The sequence below is a fragment of the Apaloderma vittatum genome, unplaced genomic scaffold (genome assembly GCF_000703405.1).
Source record: "Apaloderma vittatum isolate BGI_N311 unplaced genomic scaffold, ASM70340v1 scaffold7296, whole genome shotgun sequence".
NCBI lineage: Eukaryota > Metazoa > Chordata > Aves > Trogoniformes > Trogonidae > Apaloderma > Apaloderma vittatum.
The window spans coordinates 38,924-63,138 of NW_009719960.1; the positions used below are offsets into that span (position 1 = coordinate 38,924).

The following is a 24,215-nucleotide window of genomic DNA, read 5'->3' on the forward strand; positions in this document are numbered from 1 at the left end:
GATGTAGCTCTTCATAAGAAAATAGAGAAAAACATAATTTAATCGCAGGTTCTGCAATCAAACCAAAATGAATGGACCTTGCTTAATTCACCACCGACATAAACATAGGCCAGTCTACAGAAGCAAATAAAAGTCTCATCTCCTCATACCAGTAGTAAATTGGTCATGTGGGTTGAAAACTCAGCGTGAACTTTTTAAAATAGGAAGTAGTATCTTAAGTCGACATTGGCTGCCGATCAGTTGGCACCCCGCCTGCTCTGCAGCCATAAAGGGTTGGTAGCTTCTCTCTGGTCCTTGGCAGGAACAGACATCCCAAGAAGTGAAGATGCCAGGAGAAACTTTTTACTCTTGATTACTTCTCCTCAAAGCAGACCTTTCACAATTCCTACCAATCATCCCTTGCTGGCATAGGGCAGCAAGCCAACTGACAGCTTCATTACAGCCTCCAAATCAACAGGCTTATTTCAGGGTGGATAACCCATGTCTCCCACCTCCACGAAAACCAACAGCAGGAAGTCTGAGACATTCTTTCCTCTTTTGCAATCACCTTCTTGCAAGCTGAGAAAATTTTATCTGTCTCGGAGAACCTGTTTGCTAATTTACGTGCAACAATGGAAACCATAAACCCAGGGAAACACAGCATTTCTTCCATAGTAGGATAAATTCTGTGAAGTATTAGAAGCTGAAATATTAGAAAAAGATTTTATGCAAACAAGAAGAAGGAATTTCTAGGATTAGCTTTGCTAATTATCTCTCAGTCTTTTATTTGTGTCATATATATGAGCACACATATATATGCCTTGAAGAAATTTGATTGAATAATTCTACCTTTTTTCCATTAAAAGAAGACTGTAGTAGGGCTGCAAAAATGATTAATAGTTTTTAACAATTTTTTACCAAAAAAAAAACCCAACGTAAACAATCTCCAGATGGTTGCATATTTGGAAGATAATTTGGGAATCACATAAATAAGCAGATTAGTGAAGCAGCAATATATGCGAGCTCTGTTTCTGGTGACATACAGATAAATTCAAGGTGAGATTAAACGATGCAGAAAAAGAGTTTGACTTTTCTTCATCATCATCACCCATGGTTAACGACATCTTTTGGCTCAGACCAAAGTATAAAGTTCTATAACATCATTGACTGCAGGAGCAGCAAAAGCAATGGTTTTAGTTAACCTAAGGGAACAATAAAACAGTGGTGGAACATGAAATTCATTTAGCTGACGCCAGATTTATTGGTGAGGGAGCTGAGGGCTGAGCACTGTTCCCAGAAGTACAGGTGGATGTTTTTTCCTGTTCCATTAAGACTTTAGCAGATGCATTCAGATGTATCAAAACTTACTTTTTCTCTTGTCCCACTTACTATACTAAGCAAGCCAGATACTTGTATTATCTACTTGAAAGAATTTATCATACTTCTATTACTACATCTATATAGGGTTCCCCAGAGAAAAGAAAGATAAAAATGAATGAACATGACTAAAAGGCAAACAGAGAGAAAGCCTCCAAGAAAAAGAAGCAGCTGAAACAATGATAACAAGTATTAACTTGCTGCAGCAAACAACAGGGTCTACATAGTGTGTACCGATCAGGACATGCTTTGAGGACTATGAAAGAAAAAGGTCAGACTGTGGAAACAGGGAAGGAATAATTAAGAGAACACTGTACAATTGCATGTTAAAGAAACACAACCTCAACTAATTATGCTGAAAAGGAAATAAAAATCATTTAAAGGGCAGGTTCCAAGATACAGTATTTTATCAAAACTCCTTTTCATTCCTTTGTTCAGCAGAACTTTGATACTCCATGGTAAAAACTATGTATCCCCACTGCTAACTGCAGCATTTTGCCATTTTCTACACTATGTGCCATTTACTGGACCAGACTTAAAATAACAATCACTTTGTTCACTCTTACAGCCATCATGCAGTTTTAAGCATTTATTTCACTTTATATGTTGATGTTATCTCAATCATGTTTTCACAATCACGCTACTAAGACTTCAAAGAACTCCCTAAGAATATTGCAACATTTGTAATAACTACAACATGAGAGAGCAGGAAGTAAAAAAAAAAAAAAGACGATTTTTATGTGCTTAATTCTAGCATTCCTAAGAGGACAATCAAGCTGTAGATTTTCTGAGGAGCGTAAAAGCTGCAGTACAAGTCAGAATACAGCATTATCATAAGTCTCTGTGTTACTGACATTATGTTATGACTCGCTTGCCCAAGACAGATGAAGCTACTGATGGGTACCATGTTGCTCCATGTTGTGGTGCATTGACCCTGGCTGGACACCAGGTGCCTTCCAAAGCCGCTCTATCACTCCCCTCCTCAGCTGAACACATGAGAGAAAATACAACAAAAGGCTTGTGGGTTGAGATAAGGACAGGGACCATCACTCAGCAGCTACTGTCACAGGCACAAGCAACTCAACTTGGGAAAATTAATTTAGTTTATTATCAATCAAATCACGGTAGAGTAATGAGAAACAAAAACTAAACCTTAAACCACCTTCTCCTACTCCTCTTTTCTTCCCAGGCTCATCTTCATTACCAATTTTCTCTGCCTCCTCCTTTCCAGCAGTGCACGGGAACAGGGAATGGGGGTTGCAGTCAGTTCATCATAGAGTCTCTGCCACTTCCTCCTCCTCACAAGGAGGAGTCCTCACACTCGTTCCCTGCTACAGCATGGGGTCCTTCCCAACATGAGCTCTTCCCATGACAGACAGTTCTTCACAAACTGCTCCAGCACAGGTCCTTCTACAGGGTGCAGTCCTTCAGGAAGACTGCTCCAGAGTGGGTCTGCCATAGGTCACAAGTCCTGCCAGCAAATCTGCTCCAGCATGAGCTCCTCTCTCCACAGGTCCTGCCAGGAGCCTGCTCCAGCACAAGATTTCCATGGGGACACAGCCTCATTCAGGAATCCACCTGATCCAGCACAGGATCCTCCATGGGCTGCAGGTGGACATCTGCTCCACCATTAACCTCCATGGGCTTCAGGGCACAGCCTGCCTCACCATGGTCTTCACCATAGGCTGCAGGGGAATCTGCTCTGGAGGTTGGAGCACCTCCCACTCCTTCATTGGCCTTGCAGAATTGTTTCTCTCACATACTCTCACTCCTCGCTCTGGCTGCAATTGCTGTCATGCAGCAACTTTTTTCCCTTCTTGCATGTTGTCACAGAGGCGCTACCATCGAAGGGCTTGGCCTTGGCCAGCAGCAGGTCCATCTTGGAGCTGGCTGTCATTACTCTATCAGATATAGGGAAAGCTTCTAGCACCTTCTCACAGAAGCAATCCCTGTAGTTCCCCCACTACCAAAACTTTGCCATGCAAACTCGGTACACACCTATCTTGAAGCCCTTCCCCTGTTTTGCCTTGCTGCTGTGGTTTTTAGTACAGGTTGCAACAAGCAAGAATTTAATGAGACTTTTAAAGAAGGCCCATATCACAGTCTATATCATATCAGAAACAAGAATCTTGATCCTTTGGCAAGTAAGGCAGGACAGGTACAATACAACAGACTGTGAAAGGCATGAAGACAAGTAGCTTGACTGCTATGACAGAGGAGCTTTCAGCAGATTTTTAAAGATGATGTGCTAAACATCATTCTCTGCTGAAAAGTGTTGGAAGAACTCAGCAGGAGTCATGAGGTGATGCATCTAAAAGAGGCTGTAGGCAGTCCATTCCTGATTCCCTCTGCGTATCTGAGGTTGATGCTCCATGAGCTGGCTGAGGCAATCTAACACTCCTACTACCCTTTTCCTTCCTCTCAGGTGGATTGTTTTTCTGATGGCTTGGTGAGTTAAGTCAGCTCAGCAAGGGAGCAGCAACAGATTCAGTGCAAAGAAGGACACAGGACCAGGTACCCAAGGCCACATGCAGCACGAAGGCAGCAAACTGCTAGATCAGCACAGCTGTCCCAAGGTATGTCCCCACCAGCACCTCAATTCTGTGCAAGCTCCGAGTTCAAACCACAAAAGACGTGAGCCTCTCACAGATCCTTCCCTCCAGATGTCCCAGAGTCCAGCTCCAAACAATGCATTCCATGTAATGCAGACTGCTCCTGTGTGCTAGCATTTGGCATGCACTGCTTGACTGCTTGTATCCTATGTGTCCACAGTATTTGAAAAAAAGTCATAGTGGAAGATTAGAAAGATTAGGTCTAATGCAGCCAGCAAGAGCTGTTTACTTGACAAGAAAAACAGATATTACAGTACTTAAACACTTTAATCAATGAAGAAGGACTGCCCACAGATAGAGATTGTGAGAGGCTGAGATAAAATACAGAACTCCACAGAATCTCCATGGTACAGACCAAGCAGATAGTCTGTAAACAACATGATAAAAAAGCAATCACAGGAGTAGAGAGGACAAAGAGAAGAGTACAGATACTTTAGACACAGGCAACATAAGGAAAATCTCAGTAATAAATTCCCAGCACAGAACTGATTGCCAAGAATTGTCCTATCCCAAACTGAGATGAAAAGAGGAAAAAGAAATCTCAAAGGCTCATGCAAAAAGAAATTTAAAAATCAGGTAAAGAAATAATCTATGCCAATAATTTACAAATATCTAGGTTTAATTCTGATAATTTTCAATGTTTATTACATTTCATGTGACTCTCAAAAATTAAACATATTTCAACATACAGTTGGATTCTTTGTTTCAAAAATGCCAACTATAACCTTAACAATCTCAAAACTTAATAAAATGGGGAAGAGTCTTGGCCTTGAGCCACTAATCACAAGTGATGCATTCCTATAAAGAAGTTTGGCATTAAACCGCTATCTTCTGATGAACAATATTGAAAATTTCCCATGCAGCTCCAAAGTTAAATTGCTCAGCATTCACTTTGCAAATAAGCTAGAAAATGGAAAACCATACTCTAAATTGATTATAAGTCTTATCTGTTATAGAGTTTTATCATTTTTTAGTTAGAAAGAGTAGCACAGCACAGTCAAATTTACTGGGAATAGGTCAGACTGCATAAGCACATAAAAAGCACTAACCTGATGACTGCAGATGCTGAGACCTGATACAGAACAGTGCTGTTTTTAGAACAGTAGAGAACAACACAGTAAAGCATCTTGGCATTTTTTCTTGCAAGAGTAAGTTTCCCTTCATTTCTTTCTTTTTTTGTTCTCTCTCTTTTCCTTGCCCTTTACTCGTCAGTTAGGCTGCTTTTATGGGTGTCTGAGCTACCAGGCTCGTTGCTTTCAGTGGTGCTGTCAGAAGCAGCAGTTTGTCTGCATACTATCCATTACAGGAGTCAGCATCAGTTAGCAAATTGAAATATCAAACACAGATATAATTAGGTCGTTGAAATAACAACCTGAAAGTGTGACCTAATTCATACAGGGTGCTAATAAATATCTGCCATGCTCACTGACCTCATTAGAATTGAAGCTCTGAACTACTTGCAGTCAGAGGCAAATTCAGAGCATTACAAGCTTAGGAAGTTTCCATAACAAACATTATAAATATATAAGTAGCAAACCATGCAATCTTCAAATCCTTGAAGGAAACTGAGGCTGTGGCAGGGGACAAATCAACAAAAATATTTATTTTGTATTAAAGTAACTAAGATCAATTATTCATGATACTACTCAACAGTATTACTTGCAATGGATAAGATAAAATGTTTTAATCTAAACTTCATTAGTGTCATGATTAGACTAAAAGACTATTTTAAGCAGTGTAATTTTATAACACCACTTTATCAGCAGTAATTAAACCTAAATATATGTACCCAGTATGTAAACTGAAGTAGAATATTGTGGGAAATGCAGAATCATACAACTATAACTTAACAGGAGTTTCACAAGAAACTAAAAATTTATTTTGAATGAGATTATAATAGAAAATCACACATAGCTGTTCAGCAAATGCCAAAGAAAAAAAAAGAAATTTTGAGAGGAATGACGACAAGAATTTCTAATGTCTTCATGATACATCAAATCTTGCATTTTTTTCATAATTTGTTTTCCTTTTAGAGGGAGGCTATCTCATATTTGAGTTACTGCAGAGAAAAAACATACAAAAATTTGACCTGTTCCAAAATTCCTGATTTGGATGAACAGCCAATAATATTATACTGATTACACAGGTCTTTGCTGTGTACGTCCATGCTACATCCAATAGCAGATGGAGTGGGAATTTGGGAAGTATTAGCTAGCCCAGTGGAAGAACAGTTGGCAAACTGCCTCCTTAGTACATCGTAGTCTATTTGTCTGGACCGCTCCTCAATTCTTCAGATTTTGAGAAACAGTAGATCAGTCAATTCAATTATATTCTTTTGAGAGCAATCTATTTCTTGAGTTCCAATCTGGCCCCTCTGAAGGGTATAAATCTCTTTATGAAGAAAAAAAAAGAAAAAAAAGGGAAAAAATCCCACAGTAATTCATGGACATTTTTCCTTTAAATAAAAGCAGTATGGCTTTCATGCCCCTTCAGAGGAACTGCATAAAAGGGCTATATTCACAGAAAGCCCTGCCTAGCACAGTCTTGTGAAGTCATGTCTGCAAGCAAGGATTAAATATCAGAATCTAGAAAAAAATGAAAAACCAAGGATGTCCTCTTTTCTGTTGTCAATGTTGAATGAGGAAAAGTCAAATGAACATTCATTCTCTTCAGCAAGCAAGGATAACAGAGGGAAGATTTTTGCCAAGATGTACTTGTGGATCTTCCTTGGAGCATCATTTCTACTGAGGAACAAGGAGTGGAGGATACTAAGTCAAAAGGCTCTAAAGGCTTTGTGATCATCAACACACTATTGTAGCTGTAAAGCATCACAGAATTGTTGAAGACACATGACATTTTGTTCTGCCAACAGGAGAGAAGAAGAAGCCAGATCTCAAACAATGCAGAGCCGGTGACTGTTTCTGACTGTGGGCAGTGAGGTGGTGAGTGGCAACTTCACAGCCTGCAAAGAGCACGAGCTACTCTTACCTGGCCTTTCCAAAGGCAGTCTTGAGAGGCTGATGGCAGCACAGACAGTTTTGATGAACAAAAAATGCCATCAGCCTCTTAAGACTGCCTTTGGAAAGGCCAGGTAAGACTGTAAGACCACAAACACTCAGAAGAAATGTGATAATTGTAATTTATTAGCAACTCCTTAAAATAAAAGCTTTATCACAAGAAAGCTAGCAGTATTTGTTATAAAATAGGGAAGAAAATGATCTCCCATGAAATGCAGTAACTAAAATGTTTCAAAAGGTTATCAGCCTTTAAAAATACAGGAAGAGGATATTTGTAGGGCTCACTCATACTGACATGCTTTTTGTGGTTTTTGCTATAAAACAGGATAAAATGTAACTGAACACAACACAAAACTACAATTCAGAATGAATGAAAACAAATATTGCCTTCATCCAACTGCTGTTAAGAGTTGTTTGGGGTATTTTAAAACTGTATGAATTCTGTATCTGACATTTAGAATTTTACAGGCAGTTACATCACTTAACAATTTGATTCATTTATCTCCCTTCCAGATCCCACTGGCTGGTTCTTACTACAGCACATGAAAAATGAAACCACATCAACTATTTGTCTTCTAACCCTAAAACTAGAGTCCTGTTTGTCCCCAGTTTTGAATCCTAAAATGTCTCTTTAGGGTAATGATGATGAACACAGAATATTCTAAACCAGTTACATGCAGTGCAATTGATAAAAAATTACATTTTGAATATTCAACTACAAAATCTTTTCTAGACCTTTAATTCACCCATTTTCCTCACAAAAGCAGATTTAATATATTAAATACTCTGTTGCAACCTACAGACAAAAGAATTACAAACTAGGACTAGAGGAGAATGGATTGTCTATTGGGAGTACAGTTTTATACAGATACTATGGGAGTGCAGAGGAGTTGGTTTGGTTGCTTTTGCTTTGGTAGAACCACTGACAACTGGATTGTGAAAATTATTTTTTTTACTATAGTTTCTAAAAGAGGTCTTCAACTCATCTCTACAACCTCTATTGCATGCACTTCCACATTTCCACATACATGTTCTCCATTATATTATGTCTTAGGAAATGTTCTAGCAGTTCTCATACAGAAGGACTGCCCCACGCATTTGATATGAAATATAATGGAAACTGCTATGAATATTATTTTGAAATTACTCTTCAAATGGTAGTCATATAGTCCAAAGAGTTTAGCCTATGTACCTATCAGTAAGTGGTGCACCATAATACTTAGCCACTTCCCCATTTCTCCTACTTGTATTATAACTGGGACATAACCAAATCACAGGGCATGCTGCTCTGGGGTTCTGGATATGAACTGCAGTCAGGATTTGGTGTCAGCTGACTTTTACAGCTGACATTCCACCTAAGCTGCAGCATGTATGACCCTATGTCCCAGCTGAGAAAACAGAGTACAATAGGCCTTTCCTTCCATTGCACGCTGTGCCATGTTCTTTCATTTTGAAGGCACAAAATATCTGAAAGCCAGCCTGAGGCACCCTCAGTCCTGGTGGGGCCACAGTGTACCACAGGAAGCTTCCTTCTAAATTATGAATAGGCAGCTTTTTGCTCTAGGAGTCCCTCACAGAGTTAGTAAAATGAAGGTTACGTTAACGTGTTACACTATCCACACACCTTCAGTTACAATTTGAACTCACCTTCACCAAACATCCACTGTTGCCTGTTTGCACTAAAGAGAGAAGCCTGCAAGTTCTTCTCCCAGAAGCTGGGCTTTGACTTCTGTGCAGCTATTTATTTATACAGCAGATACAATCAATCTGAGCAATGGTTAAAGGACAGAATCAAGCAGATACAAGTGTGTGACTACACCTAATTTTACTAATGGTATTTATTGTCTGCTGGACATAAAATCCTCTGAAGTGTATCAAAAACTGCTCTGGCGGACTACACTGAATAACTGAAACAACTGCTTGCCAAGGGAACCATTAACACTTCCAACTGTTGAAAATTTCCCTTCCACTCTCTGCTCACTAACTGTTTGAAGGAAAAGGGAACTTCAAACCCAGGCAGCTGGCAGGGTAAACAGAACGATCCCCTGAACTGCTGCCACACTACAGAAACTGAAAATGGGATCTCTCATGGATTTCCTCCAGCTGGATGTGTGGGAATTGCCTTTTGGTGCTGCCAGATGTCAAGGGTGTGGGAGAGAAGCATGGGAATCAAAGACAGGCAGGGAGAATCTAAGCAGAAATATTTTGGAAGTGTGAAATGTAAAGCTCTCCCTGGAACATTAACTCATCCTTAGTGAACATACGCTGAATGAAAATGTACTTTCAGATGAATTACATTTTATATCTTAATGTATTACAATCAATATGGAATATTCAGTTCCATTTCCAGAGCCCTAAATCAAACCTTAAGCAAAATGTAACTTAGGTCTCACCTGGATTGCCATACGAAGTTTCAAGTTTTACACTAAAACATAAGATATTACAGATAATTCATACCTCTTTTTGTAATGGAAGACAATAAATTCTGACCTCATGGACTAATTTCTATCATATTCTGCATTAACAAAGCACTCAGCAGAAGACACAAAAAGTCTGATAGTCCAGCCTGGGACAGCTAGCTTGGATAAAACTGGTGCTATTGTATAAATGTCGTCCTATTGCCATTTTGGATTCCTAGACTTAGATGGCTTAAAAGGCTGAACTGTATTATTCAGAGGAGACCAAATTGTATATTAAGCAGTGAGAAATCTTCTTTTCCTGGAAACTTATGCAGAACTTAGCACATGTGTAAGAAACACACCAACTTTGTTTCTAACTGAAATGTGAACTCTCACAACTATCCTTGCATCTAATTTTCCTTCCTACCTTAAATCTAGAGGTGAAAATGTATCACTCATCTAGCACCAGGAAACCCCCCACTGTTTTCAAAAACTCTTCTACCTGTAGTCATTATCCTTAATCAGAAAAACAAAAAAAATATGCCCTCTTTAACATCAGGAATCACTCCAAAATAGGAGGCAGAAGGTGAAAAAGCAAGGCACATTTTCAAATGAGAGGTGCAGTTTTCAGAAGGGAAAGAGCTCTGTCCTGCTGCCAGAACAAGTGCTGTTCTTTTGGGGTACAGTATAGTTACATCAAACCTTTACAGAAGAAATTTCAGCAAAAATCTATTTTGAGAATGGAAGATAAGGAGTCACTAGTTAAGAAGACGTGTAAGCTCTTGAACAATGAAAACCGTTCACGCTAAATAATTTGTGTATTGGATAGGTACCAAATACATGCACGGACTTGTGCCCCTGTTACATAGAGGAGTATTTAGTCAAGTTCAAAAATACTACACGAGGTTTATGGGTCATGTATTGATTGTTTGACTGTGAGCATCTGTATTACATTATACAATTAAGAGCAGAAAATCATCTGATTACTAAGACAGAAAAGCACAGTTTTACCATGACACTGTTGAGTGGAAGAAGACTAGGTTTTCCCACATGTTAGACTTCAGGCTGGCAAACCTGCTGGGGGCTTCCATGTAAAAGAAGGAAAACCAAAGCACCATCTAGTTAAAAAAATAATTAAAAAATCCAACTCAGAAACAGATGTAAGAGTCATGTGGATAAGGGAAGTGTAGATGTGACCCTCACCATGAGGGGGTACACAAAAGCCTGTAGCTCTTCCTGTGAAATCTACAATTCCTGTCTCTCCAAATGCCATATTTGATTACTGGACTCCAGGGAACAACATTAGGAAAACAGAGTTCAGCTACCTAGCATAAAAGAACCATTCTTCCCTGGCTGCAAGAGGAAAAAATATAACTTCTGTGCCATTCTGCTTGACCTCCTCAAAATGACAGAGCTTAGCAACTGAATATGAATATGAAGAGGGGTGAAGGACTTGTGCCCTTTACTCCTGCCAGCTGCACTTGGACATGGAAGACAGATTTTGTGTTACAATATAAAGAGCAGTCAGGTATTATTCTCTCTTTCCTTCTTTGACTTGTCTTTCACTAATGGTGATTTTTCCATCCTTCAAACCAGAGGCTTTTTAGTAAAAGTAACACGAAGGGAAGAGCAAGGAAGGGAACCCAATCCTGTTTCCTTTCATCATCTCCTACCATCTATTGGCAGAAGACTGTCCCAACACATATAGATTCCTTGGGCCACATATGAGACAGCATGTGAAATTAAGATGTTTTTTCTCCATTTCATTTGACTAGTTTGTCTTCTCACCAGACTAACCAGGAGCAGAAGCAGCAGCACAGTTTCTTGTATGATTTTCTGTGGTACACAGGGTGGGTGTCAAAGCCTCAGGCAAATCCTACAAGCAAACTTTTTAGAAACAGAGTCACAGATATTAGTGTGTGTTAGGGAAAAAGAACGAGACATCCCTGAAATCAATGTTTAAAATGTCAGTGTCAGGCTGAGGAACAAAAAACTTCTCCATGAGCTGGTACACAATGCAAGGTTGTTGCCAGTGATACACAACAATACATTAAGTCTACACATGCTCTTTGTAGGGCTGTGTTCACACTGCTGTTCAAACAACAGTACTGCTAATGGCCTACAACATCTTCCTGCCTTAGTGAGCAAAGGAGAAAGATAACCCCTGGAGTTCGGAGAAAGGGAGGGGAGCAGGCTCAGGTACTCTGGAGCCTTTCTGCGTCAGAAGGCTCATATCTCACAAGGAGGACATGCCATTAGGGAGAAAGACTGAAAGGACTTACTATTTGTCATTGACTTAACTTCCACTTCAAGCTATATAAAGGATTTCTAAGTATCCATATTCTAGCGAAAATAGAGCACTATTGTGTTCTGCAGTCTTCATAGACTTTTTGAGTCAAACTGCCACCATGCCCATTTGCCATATTTATTCCTGAAAAGTTGTTCACACTAATCTTTCCTGGATCTGACCAACTGTTATGCAGTATCAATGAAGTACCGAGTACGAATGTTCATCTTTCTTATAGCAACCTACAGGTTACTTTAAAGGTTGACAACAAAACTAAAAGACTCTCAAGATATAAGTGGCACTTCACAGTTTATTGAAATTTCTGTATTTGGATTGCCAGTGTGTGTGAAAGAAGGTAGCTTCCCAGGCAAAGGCAGAGACCTGAGTGTTAGTGGCAGATACTTTTAATCAGAATAAAGAAAGGAAGACCTTAAACCTCAGATCAAGGCCTCTTTAGATTAATTCTCACTGCTTGTCTCATGGCAGCAGGTGAACTGAATCTGAGGAACTTAGGCAGAAGGAAACATGTTTAAATAGTGAACATGCAGACAAACAGTAACACACTGGCTCCAACCAAGTACATGAAATTCTAGCGTTCATTTTTAAAATGCAACAAAAGGCACTTGAAAATTCTGTCCTAATATCCACTAAGTTTTCCTACCTAACACTAGCTCTTAGGGGTACAGTGAACTTGATTTTTGTCTGCTACAGAATTACTTCTATAGAGCTTTTAAGATAATATGATGATGATGATGACTTAGAAAATAACCAAGAAACCAATTTTTTCTCCCAGCAGAGTACAATGTATCCATGACTGAAAGGAACTGATATTCACCTCTGACTTTTCTCCACCTACAGACTATACACAATTTAAAATGAGAATAAAGGAACACTTTAATACACTGAAAAATTCTGAACATATAGTAAGGAAAAATGTATATATCATAGAATCATGTCTATATGCTGATGCATGCCAATTAAACTAGCAATTAACAGGAAATAGAAAAAATTAAAGGTCAAAAGCAAAAAGGGAGCAAACCAACTTAAAACATTTCAACTAAAAAGAAAAAAAGGGTGCACCAGGGACCAAAAACAAAGAGTGCATCAGGGACTTAAATTCATCTATTTGCAAGATGTTCATTAAGAGAATTTTAAAGTAGAAATCTTCAGACCGTAAGCAAAACTTGGTAATATTAAATAAAATCTTGCTGATTTAAATAAAAGAAAAACAAGAGAGCTAAACAGAAAGCCCCACAGAACTACAATAAATTTAAAAGCAATTAAAATAAAAACAGAGAGGAGGAATATTAGAAAGTGAAATGTACATGTTCTGCAATTGAAACAGGATTGAAGAAAAACAGCGTAAAGAGACTTCAATAACTAAAAGAAAAGGAGGAATTCTAAGGAAAGCACTTTCACTGAAGTAATATAAAAACAAAATGTCCGTGCTTTGCTGAGACTTACTGACAAAAAGCTTGAACGAATCAGCATTGCCCAGGAAAGTCTGTGACAGCATATTCTGCAGCAAGTCCTTCAGCTGAAGGTGAAAAAAAACCTCCAGCTGCTTACACAAGATCTCTACTTAAACCTGGAGCATGGGTTTTTGAGGGTCATAGAAAAGCAGCCAGCCCTTACAGCCCATCAAGCCTCAGCAGAGAGCACTCTATAAATATTTTCAGCCTTTAAAGCTGCTGTCCTTCCACTTGATATGAAAGTGAACTGTCTTTCATTAAAAAAAAAAACAATACAAATTGTTGCATGACAGAGAGAATTAATAACTAACAGTGAAATCCCAATAACAATGATACTTTTTAGTGCAGATGGGCCTTCTCATTCCAAACACACCACAAGGTGTGTTCACTTTAAAATGAGTCAAAGGCTCACGCAGAACCAAAGTGACAAAAGCAGTAGCCCTAGTAGTAGTGCCATAGCTCCTCTTCTATTGACTGGCCACACAGTTCTAGTAGCTCACAAATGTACACAGTTACTTCCCTGCCATCATGGCAAAGCCTGTGATTTGCTCTACTAGCAGCTGAGTAACCCCTGTAGACACCAGGTCAGCTCCCTTAAGGAGAAGTTCCTGTGCTCTCAAAGACTTAAATTGTTTGACATTTTAATCCTAAATCACAGTTTCCTCTGGTAGTAGTATTTCTTCCTTTTCTTACTACAAAAATTGGGCATGAAGAAAAATATTAATTATCCTTAAAGATTTACTTGCAGTGTTCACTTTATCTTGCCGCTCTTTGTCTGTACCTGCAAATACAGAGCTTTGAGCAACTAAGCTTGGTTGCTGCGATTGGCAGTGATCACCCACCACCAATTCACTTCCGTGTCTTACATCATACCACATACTAACACTCCAGTGTTACCCCACCTCAGTCTCTGGAGATGGAACTACTGAGAAGCATACATATACAAAGTGTTCTGAATAAAAAGCCATTTAAAAAAAAAAAAGTCTCCCAATATTGTGAGCCTGTGCTACTTTCAAGTGGTTTTACTCTTGCTTTTGAGGGAATGGAACTAAACGAAACAGTCTTGAGCCATGAGGGTGTAACCTAAATGTCACATTCACTTACTGAAGTAAGCTACCAACAAAAGATGGTAGATTCATTTTATATGGAGACCTTAAAAATGCATGCTTGAGTACAACTTCTGAGAAACAAGAAGTTCAATTAGGTGATACCTTTCTGTCATCAGACACCAAAAATTACATAATCATATGTTAATGGAAACTTACATGTAAAAGCAATTAATCTCCTTCATGGAGTAGATGGGTGAACTACAATTACAAATGTCCAAAATCATGCAAGACTGGAATAGGTGTTGAGCCATATGAACCAGATCATCCTCTCCTGGCACCTGAATGCAAACTGATGGGATGGAACCTTACTTGGCAGGAACGAAGGGAAGCAAAAGACTGCATGTGAAAAAATCCAGTGATACAATACAACTTTTAGAGTCAATCTTGAAAAATACTCACAGAGAGAAGCTGCAAAAAAAGACAGACACAGCTGTAAAGTAATTTTAAAAATACTACCAAAATGAAAGTTCATCACCTGCATGATTAACTGATTTTTCAGTGTGAAAACTGGAGGAAAAACAGTGTGTAAGCCTGCACAGAAAATCAGGACAGAGATTAAAGACTCTATAAAGAAATTCCCCAAAGAAACAGTTGATAAATTTGTTGGACACAATGCTGCCTATAAAGACCTGAACTGAAAGCAAATGTCTCCTGTTGCCTTTTTTTTTTTCCCTGCAGAGATCTGTGAAGAAGGAACTTTCTGCTCTGTCTTTATAAATAAAAATAAATCTGACATCCGTGTATCTCAACTTCTTTTTCTGACAAAAATAATCTAAAAAACCTTCCCAAAAATGAATTAATAGCTCCATGTCTCAGAAGTTGCAACACCAGTGTTAAAAGCAGGACTGAAAGAGAGAAATCATTAGCTTCTGTTCCTCTTTAGTCAAGTTGAAAATAACTACTTGAAAAACAGCTGAGAATTTTGCAAGAACCAATGTGGGACCCAGCTGTTTTTGGGAAGTGCTCAAGAGTGGCTTGCAGGTAAAAAGTAAATCTTTGTTAGGCCAGAAATTAATTAAAAAGCATTTAGGCAGGCTGAGAAGCTCTAATGCAGCACCTTGTGTCCCATATGGCAAAAAAAATAATTCAATGATAACATGAAGTAATAAAGCTAACCTTGAAAAACACTAACAGAGAGAAGCTGCAAGAAAGTCAGACAAAGCTGAAAAGTAATTTCAGAAATAATATCAAAATGAAAGTTCAGCACCTGCATCAGTCTTGCTGGAAAGCAACAATTGTTTCCTATCCAGTTTTACTTGCAGTAGTCTAAAAGGGAGAACACGGATTTTCCTGAGCTTACATCATGCAAAAATCTACTGATTCTGTCAGGAAAGCTACCTGGGAGGTACTCTTGGCTCAGCTCAACCTCATAATCTAAAATAATTGTCAAGGAATCAAACAGGAAGAAGTAATTCTAGTGAAGAGCATTAGTACCATCCCTGTGATGTTGCTACCAAAGTTTATTTAGATCTAAATAAGCTTTCAACATCTTACACAAAGCCAGGGACCCAGCTAAGGGCTGGGAGAGATGATTAAGGAACAATTCTAGCAGCAGTGGTAGTGAAAGACTCAAATTGTGGGTCAAATATCAGTAAAGGTATCTAGCATGAATAAGCAACTGAACAACGGAGAAATATTTGAAAGATGATGAGACAAGGCCAAAGACACTTAGCGGCTGTAAAGGGGTCACAAGTCTCCAACCATCCTTCATGTTGGTACGCCGTAAGATTGAACAATTGCTAGTGAGAAACATCATTAGATCCAAAAGTACAAAGTACAAAGAAAAACATTAGATCTAAAAGTACAAAGTGAAACAGCCAGGAAATCTCAGCAAAATTGATTTGGTTCTTATTTAGTGCAGTGTGCCCAAAGAGATACTGTATAAAGGTCAAGGGGCAAACTCACCTTGTGGCTATGTGCTAAATGACATTGTGGATGGGACGCCAACTGGAAAAGCTTGGTATTTTTGACCAAAGATGCTATCTTCTGCTGTGTTTTTTTTTCACTCAGTGTGTTCACAGAAAGGGCATTTTCTTGTAAATCATTAGGATTATGATGTATTACTTAGCTCTGGCATTTATTTCTCCCCTGCAACAGGAACTGTCTGCAAGGGCTCAAACCTTGGCTAGCCAACTGGGTCAAAAACGGAAACAATATCTTGCTAAAATATGTTGATCTTGGCAAGGATCTATTCAACACATCACCACAGTAGATTTCAACAGAGACACAAAAAGCAACCTCGCTAGTGCCAAATCAACTGGGAAAATAAAGCCTGTTTCCTATTCTCAATATGGCACGTAGTAAAAAAATACCTGTTAACAATAAAATCAAGCTGACAAAGCAACGTTAAAATGGCTTGGAATAGAGTCAGAGAAGATCTGAACAGATAGAGAGAGAAAATACGCACTGGACTGCGAAGCCCACTTTGCATCATCACAGGAAGGGATAAAAAACAGCATGAGGTGCATTATGACTATCTATTGAAAGAGGTGGGAATATAGTTAAACTATCAAACAAAAATGAACAGACATGATACGAGCGATTACAGTTCTTTCTTCGTTCAGAGTTAGTTCTTCAGTCTGAATACTTTCTTCCTCACCTGTTCTTAATCAGAGCTGCTTGTACTTATTTATATGGCCTCTAACACAACGTAGACTCCCTCAACACAAGCCACTATAGTAACATATTACTCTGGTGAGTGGGAGAATATGAACAAGGACAGTCTATAATTAAACTGTCTTAAAATCTTCCAAAATATGGGTAATTCAAGGATGTCAGGCAACTAGATGCAGCATCTTCAACACCTTCTTGAAAAAGAAAAATATCCCTTTTGATAACCTTCTAAATGCAACTTCTTTCACAATTGAAAAGTAGAAATCTCTATTTTTAAAAAATATTTATTTAGAATGCAATATTCCCAAATATTTACAAATTGTCTGTCAAGTTTAGAACATACTATAATGTCACTAGGATTACAAGACCCTTATTCATTATCTTCATAAATTTCTGATCTATGGCATCAAATAAGATGCAAGATGTGTACCTGGGAATGTAGGTTCATCAAAGTATTCTAATATTAATCCATGTTAAACAGTATCAGACTATATAAGCTTTCTGCCAAAATATTGACCCTGGTTCCCAAACTGCTGAGAGTATAAGGAAACTTTCATATGTGAGAAAGCTGACAGTTGATACATTCACTTTTCTTAGGAAGGAAAGAGAGAGCCACAAGCACCTGCATAGTTTAATATGTGAAGAAGTACTTCAGTAAGTAAAACAGTATTATACGCTTGATCTGCCCATTGAAAAGGACACAGTAAACATTTTTTTCAATTCAGAGGCATGGGGTCATTTTAGTCTTTTAAGAGAAAAAAGAAAAAAAAAAAACAGATTTATGTACATTTTGCAAAAACACATCTTCTCTCAGGCATCCAAAATAGGAGTTAGGAGGGCTTTCAGACCTTTAGTGTGACCAAAATGCTGAAAGAGAATACATGATAAAGCAATGTGGCATACAAGAAACAGTGCAGTCTTGAGATTTTGCTTTGTTTCCTTAATCAGTCAGGCAATAGCTTAAATAATTTCTAATGATCTGTGACTACACAAGGATAAGGAGTTAATAGAGGCTTGTGAGGTCTCAACACACTTTGATAGTGTCATTAGTGAAAAAGGTGGGAATAAGGGGTACCTCCTTCATCAGAGGGCCTCGTTATCTCACTGCAGTAAGAAAATGTAGGGTTCGTGTCAGAGCCATCTGACTTATAATCTCCCAAACTGGTAGAATGTAAATACTGCTTACTGTAACGGCTTGCTCTTTCTACAAAGGTAGAAAGAAAGAATATCACAGTAAATAGATGACAGAAGTGCAACAACAAAAACCCCAACACTGCTAACACTGATATTCATACACTCATGGTATTAAAATTAAAGTGAATTGTTCACAATTTTCTATCCCTTTTGAACACCATTAGTTCAAAAGGTTGCTTCAAAATCAGACACAACTAAGCTTGTTCTCTGCTGTAAAAGAAAATCAGAAATGGAAGTAGGATTGAGATACTGGGAAAAAACAAAAAAGGAGGGGATGAAAACAAAGCATATGAAAATTTCCAGTGAAAGATCAAAATGTTCCTTTATCCTAGCATGCATACGAGTGCATGTGGAAATACTGCTGTATGACATTCAAATGAATATTTAAAGTTCTGCTATTAGCAGTAAAAAAAATACATGCGCAAAACTAAAGATTCAAAATAAACGCTTCTGGGGAAAAAATATCCAAAACCTTGTAGAGCCAAAAAGACTGCTGCCGATTTTTAAATTATTTTCTCTCCTGTCCCACCTACTCTTAAATTATTAACACCTTAGAGCTGTAAACAATAGCACCAGGCATAATATCATGTCATATAAGCAAAATGTGCATAGAATAGGCCACCTTCTATCTCTCTGAAACTTTAGTGAGGCCCATCTATTTCAAAATTCTACTTATAGTGACAACAAAGTAGGTCAACCCTTTTTCAACGACTATAAGTGGTATGAATAACGGTTGTTTAGAGTAGGATTTATTTCACTATTTCTTATCTGCACATGTCATTACAGCTGAAGTTCCTATAAAACACTGCTTTTAAAACACTACAGTTACAAATATTTTATATATATATTAACATACTTATAAAACACATGGCTGGCACATTGTCCTGAAAATTTACTGTATCAACTTAGTTTCATAAACATAAAAAGCTGATTTGGGAAAAGTCAGGATATAAGCAATACCAGAAAGCATATGCAGACTCCTAGACTGAATATTGTCCTCCAGAGGGTCAATGTCGAAGATGGAGCCAGGATCTGTGCGCCAAACTTTAAGATCTTTTCCCAAAGCACAGAAATTATAAGACAGACAAACAAAAAAGGAAGCAAAAGCATGAAAGGAGTGAGTTTTAACAATCAGCAACCAATTTACTTCATCTAGAAATTAACCAAAAGATCTAGATGTTCACATGAAAGGCCTGGGAAGCACTAATCTCCTGCTTAAAAGAATTTAGTGCATTTATTTTAAGTGTTTACATTATTTTAAGCAGACTTTTTCTCCTGATTTTTGTTTTCCTTTTCTAAATATGAACATAGTACTTTCTTATGTCTAAATAAATAGAAACAAGCTAAACATCACATATCAGGGCTCTTTTCCACTAGCAGAACCAAAATTATCAGAGCTACAAGATTATTTCCCGAGTCCATCAACAGCATCCTTATTTCATGGAGATGCTGCAGTATCTATCCCTAGAGCTGAGAACATACATCTCTGCAGCTTGCAGAGACACTACAGGTCCTCCTTTGCATACAGTAGAGATCAAGTCAGCCTAATAAACAGAATCAGGGGCATCTGTTCATCTTGCCCCCAAAAAATTTCTCTAAGTTGCTCAACTCATATGAACTCAAAAGTATCCATCTTTCTTAATTAATACAAAAAATGGATTAGGGTGACAAATACAGCTGTAGAAATCTACTTTGTAGACATCTACAGTTGGGTAAAATGAAGCCCAGTTGTCATCTTAACTAGTAATTTCCTTTTTCTTTCAAACATCTAAGCTTTCTGGGACACAGACTTACTGCGATCCATTAACCCACTATCACAAAGCATTTTTGGCATTCAATGTATGGATTCAATAACAGTAGTAATTATAAGATCTTCAGCTTTGAATCATACAAGCCAGATGTCTCTTGAATTCATATGTCTGAACTGGATATTGAAAGGAAAAAGAGTACATAAGAAATAATAAATTACACACCTAAGTTTAAGCAATTATCCCAGCAGAAAAGTGACTACAGATCCAACCATGTTTTTAACAAACTTTTGACAAATAATTACAGTGTCATACAAGGTAAGAGGAGGCTTATAACAAATGCAGAAGTAGCTCCAGCATAAGCTCTTGATCTACACATGTCAATCTAATATATAAAATTCGTAACTGTTATGTCTAAAAATATAATAATAATTTAATCTCTCCAAATCAGTTTAAAATAAAACCTTGACGTAAAGCATAATCAGTTAAAGTACAAATCTACCAAATCACACCTTGTTACTAGAGGTTTGTTTCTTGGGTACCCCTATCTGCAAGATTTACTCAATGCATTAGAAGTGTGAAAATTAACTTTCTTCCCAGCTTGGTCCTTTAGCTGGTTTGAGTGGTACCAAGCTAAATAATGGGTTGGTAGGCGAAGTAGGACTGTGGGGCCCCAAATATGCCAGGTTTCAAATAATTAATAACCTAGAGGCAACAAAAGAACAGAACTAATAAAATTAATCCCATGGCTTTCGAATACATTAAATATATGTGTTATCTGCTACAACTCCCATAGGGTGAGGCATAGAGCTAACTCCCTTTTGACAAGATGAATAAAAGCCAAAGCAAAATCTTTTGACAAACTGTGTGTTAGTCCTAACAGTGATAAATTACGCAATTTTATAAAGCACTGACAGGCACGAGAGGTGTGGGGAAACTGCTGGGTGTTCGACTTCTCCTGTTTGATCATGCCTTAGTAAGTAAAATCAAACAGCCCTGCAGAGAAGGACTAGGGGGTTACTGGTGGGGGTACTTGTTACACTAAAAGGCAGGGTTATCCCTTGGACAACTGTCTTACAGAGTAATACGAACCTGTTCCCCTGTGCTACACATTGAGATTCACTGGTCATGAGCTGGCTCTGGTGAGACCCCACCTGCAATACTTGTGTCCAGTTCTGGAGTCCTGAGCACAGCAAAAACATGGACCTGTTGGAGCAGATCCAGAGGAGGGCCACAAAAATTATCAGAAGGCTGGAACACTTCCCCTGTGAAAAAATGCTGAGAGCTTAGGTTGTTCAGCCTGGAGAAGGCCCAGGGGAGACCTTACTACAGCCTTTCAGTACTTAAAAGGGGCCTGCAGGAAAGCGGGGGACAATCCTTTTAGCAGGACTTGTTATGATAGGACAAGAAGTAATGGTTTTAAACCAAAAGAAGGCAGATTTAGACTATAAATGAAGGAAGAAATTTTTTACAGTGTGGGTGGTGAAACACTGGATCCGGTTGCACAAAGAGGTGGTAGAAGTCCCATCCCTGGCAACATTCAAGGTCAGGTTGGACAGGGCTCTGAGCAACCTGATCTGGCTGAAAATGTCCCTGCTCACCCCAGGGGTGGTGGACAAGATGACCTCTAAAGGTCCCTTCCAACCCAAACTATTCTATGATTCTAAGTACAGTTTCATGGCAGCACTAGTTTTTTCTATTGGTTTTATCTGTCTCTGTAATCTGAAATAAGATACATAAAATTAGATTCTTGGCAATTTATAGCACCAATCAGTTTCAACTTCCTCGTAACTTTCATCATTCACATAAGAATCATGGAGCCTCTTTATTCACAGATCCAAAGCTCAGTTAGATTAACTTATCTTGATGTGTTTAGACTGGCTTTAGCATAGTTAACACTAGTGCATACTTTCCAAAGCAAAGGCATTAATTTTAGTAATCAGGCATCTGAAAAAGCTGGAACAGCTTCACTGATAATACTTTAAAATCAGCCAGATGGACTCTAACAGAGAGATACTTCTCCTAACTATCTGCACAACTATCAGCTAGGAAAAAGTCAAGAGAGTCATAGTTGTGGTTTTGAGCCTGTGGTTTTTGGTTGGTTTTTTTCCTAGCTGGCAAGGACATTCCACAAGCAGGGAGCTCACTGCTTCTCTTTAAACAAGCAGATACTATAATTGCAGGTCACTCTGGAAAAGCACTAGCTGCAACATCACCGGACATTATGCTCACAGGTTTGTCCTGGCCTGTTTCCTTTAAATAGCTGCACTATTTTTGCTGTTTGGTGGGTATGGGGAGTTAAGAATTCCTGTGTGTTTTGATACTGGAGTATTTTAAGGGGATGAACAGTACTAGTATTTCAGTTACCTTCAGCTCAAGAGTTTACCTCAGGGATGTTCTTAACCTTAATCTGTTTGTGCTATCAAATCTCCAGTCCTCCAACACAGGATCACACTCACGATTTTTACATAGCGCTACAGCACACGTGCAATCCAGTCCAGAGTAGGAGGTTTGAAATGCACACTAAAAGCATATCGCAAACTGTGTATTAAACTGCAATTTTGCAGGAGCTTTTCTCTCTTTCTCTGGCTGCTCCAGAGTTTAAGTGCTTGGGTCTCTTGCCCTGGATGCAGAATGCATGACCCTCTGATACTTGTGTGGCCTTAGAAGCACCGGTATCTTCCCCACATTAGAGCTCTCAGAAATCCCTTCTGGCATAAGACTCTAGCTACAGACGTGTAAAATATGACTATACAAAAGGAAAGAAATACATTTCTTTATGTGCTAGAGACTCATTTGGACACTTTAAGGAAAATACTCAAGAAACATCTACCAGGAATGATATATAGTTAACCTTGCTTTAGGAAGGATGGACTACATGGCCCACTGATTAGTCCATTTGACTTCCAATTTCACCGTTTTTTGAGAGGCAGACTTAAAGTCAACTCTTCCTATTAGTATGTATGAAGGACTTCTAGAGTGCTATCTCAGCTTGTTTTCCTGTATGTAGACCACTCCATGGCCTACATTGTTGTGAAACAGAAAAACGACACACCAAAAGAAAAACACTAAATTTAAAAATTTCAGGTTACCATTTGCTTTGCCATGGCAAACTTGCTAACTTTTAAGATACTTCAAATATTCATTTTAATTTTGAAATACTGTTCATTATGAATACCCCATGAATGAATACCTCAAATGACATTTTAATGCAATACTCCATCTCTACATACAAAATCTCTCCGTATTATCTTAAATCTGTCTGTATTTTCCTAAACACCTTGTCTTATCTTACACCAGCTTTTGTAACATCACTTTTGAACACTGGTGTTTGACTTAGCAGAGATGTGATGAATTATTCATGAAATACAGCTCTAGATACTTTGAAAGCTGCATGAATTTCTAAAACATGAGGTAAATGGCGCATGTGCAGGCTGACAGAAAGGGAAATCTCAAACTGAAACATATAAACATTGAAATCTTGGAGAATCACAGCTTTCATCATCTCTATTCTGTGCAAAATGAAGATGACTGTAGATATTTGGGCCCTTCTTGAAGAGTCAAAATCCAAACTTAAAGTAATAGCAAGGACTATCCATATTTGAACAAAAAAAAACGCCTACAGAGCAAATGACAGTGTATCTCCCATTCATTCCCATTATTACTTCATAAGAAGATGGTATTGAACCGGTAGTTGAACACAAGGTTCATACTGAGAGAAGAGTGAAAATGGAAGTACTTTTTCTTGTTTGTAATGGAGTTCACAAGCAGAACTTTTCATCTTCCCTACAGTGTTCTCAATAGCAACAGTATTTAACAACTTACCAACAATTATTCCAGGTCGTCTATCCATTTCAACAATATGTGGATGCACACCTTTATATGCTGCATCACTCACAATTTGGGTGTTTTTCCGCACCCGCTCTGTTACAGGATCATCTACCACTGGAGTGAAGCCTCTGCCCTTTGTCCTCTCAAAATCTTCATGGTATTTTACCTAGGAAAACAAGAAGAATTATATTTTTCCCCAAGCTGCAATTGACAGGATGTAGTTATTCTATACAGGAATGCATAAGTACTTGTTTTATAAAGCATTTATACTCTGCGTTTTGCACCATAATAGAACTGTCACACACAAGAGATAGGCTGGATGGCCAGACAAGTCTTTTCTAGCTCCCTAACTTCATTTTCTGACATTTTCTTAGATTTTTTTGCATTTATTTTCCACTGGAACTGGATTAGGCATTAACTGAAGCTGCAAAGCATCATCTTATAGCCATGGAGGACAGAAAAGCCCTCAGGAGGTCATCTGTTTCATTCTCTTTTTCTCTAAGACAGGATAGCTCTCTACTGATGCAGACAACTACATTTGTCAATAAAATATATTCCAGTATTAATAGTTCTAAAG

At 38.3% G+C, this 24,215-nt stretch overlaps 1 protein-coding gene across 1 annotated transcript in view; it reads right to left on the bottom strand.

Annotated features, from left to right (window-relative positions):
- Positions 1-24,215, bottom strand: part of NEBL (nebulette) — a 91,632-nt gene that overhangs the window by 7,837 nt on the left and 59,580 nt on the right. The window contains exons 23-25 of the mRNA XM_009870844.1: positions 23,633-23,804; positions 19,020-19,112; positions 17,941-18,069 (exon numbers count right to left, since the gene is read on the bottom strand). Coding sequence (XP_009869146.1) covers positions 17,941-18,069; positions 19,020-19,112; positions 23,633-23,804 — 394 coding nt within the window. The remainder of the gene's footprint in view (positions 1-17,940; positions 18,070-19,019; positions 19,113-23,632; positions 23,805-24,215) is intronic.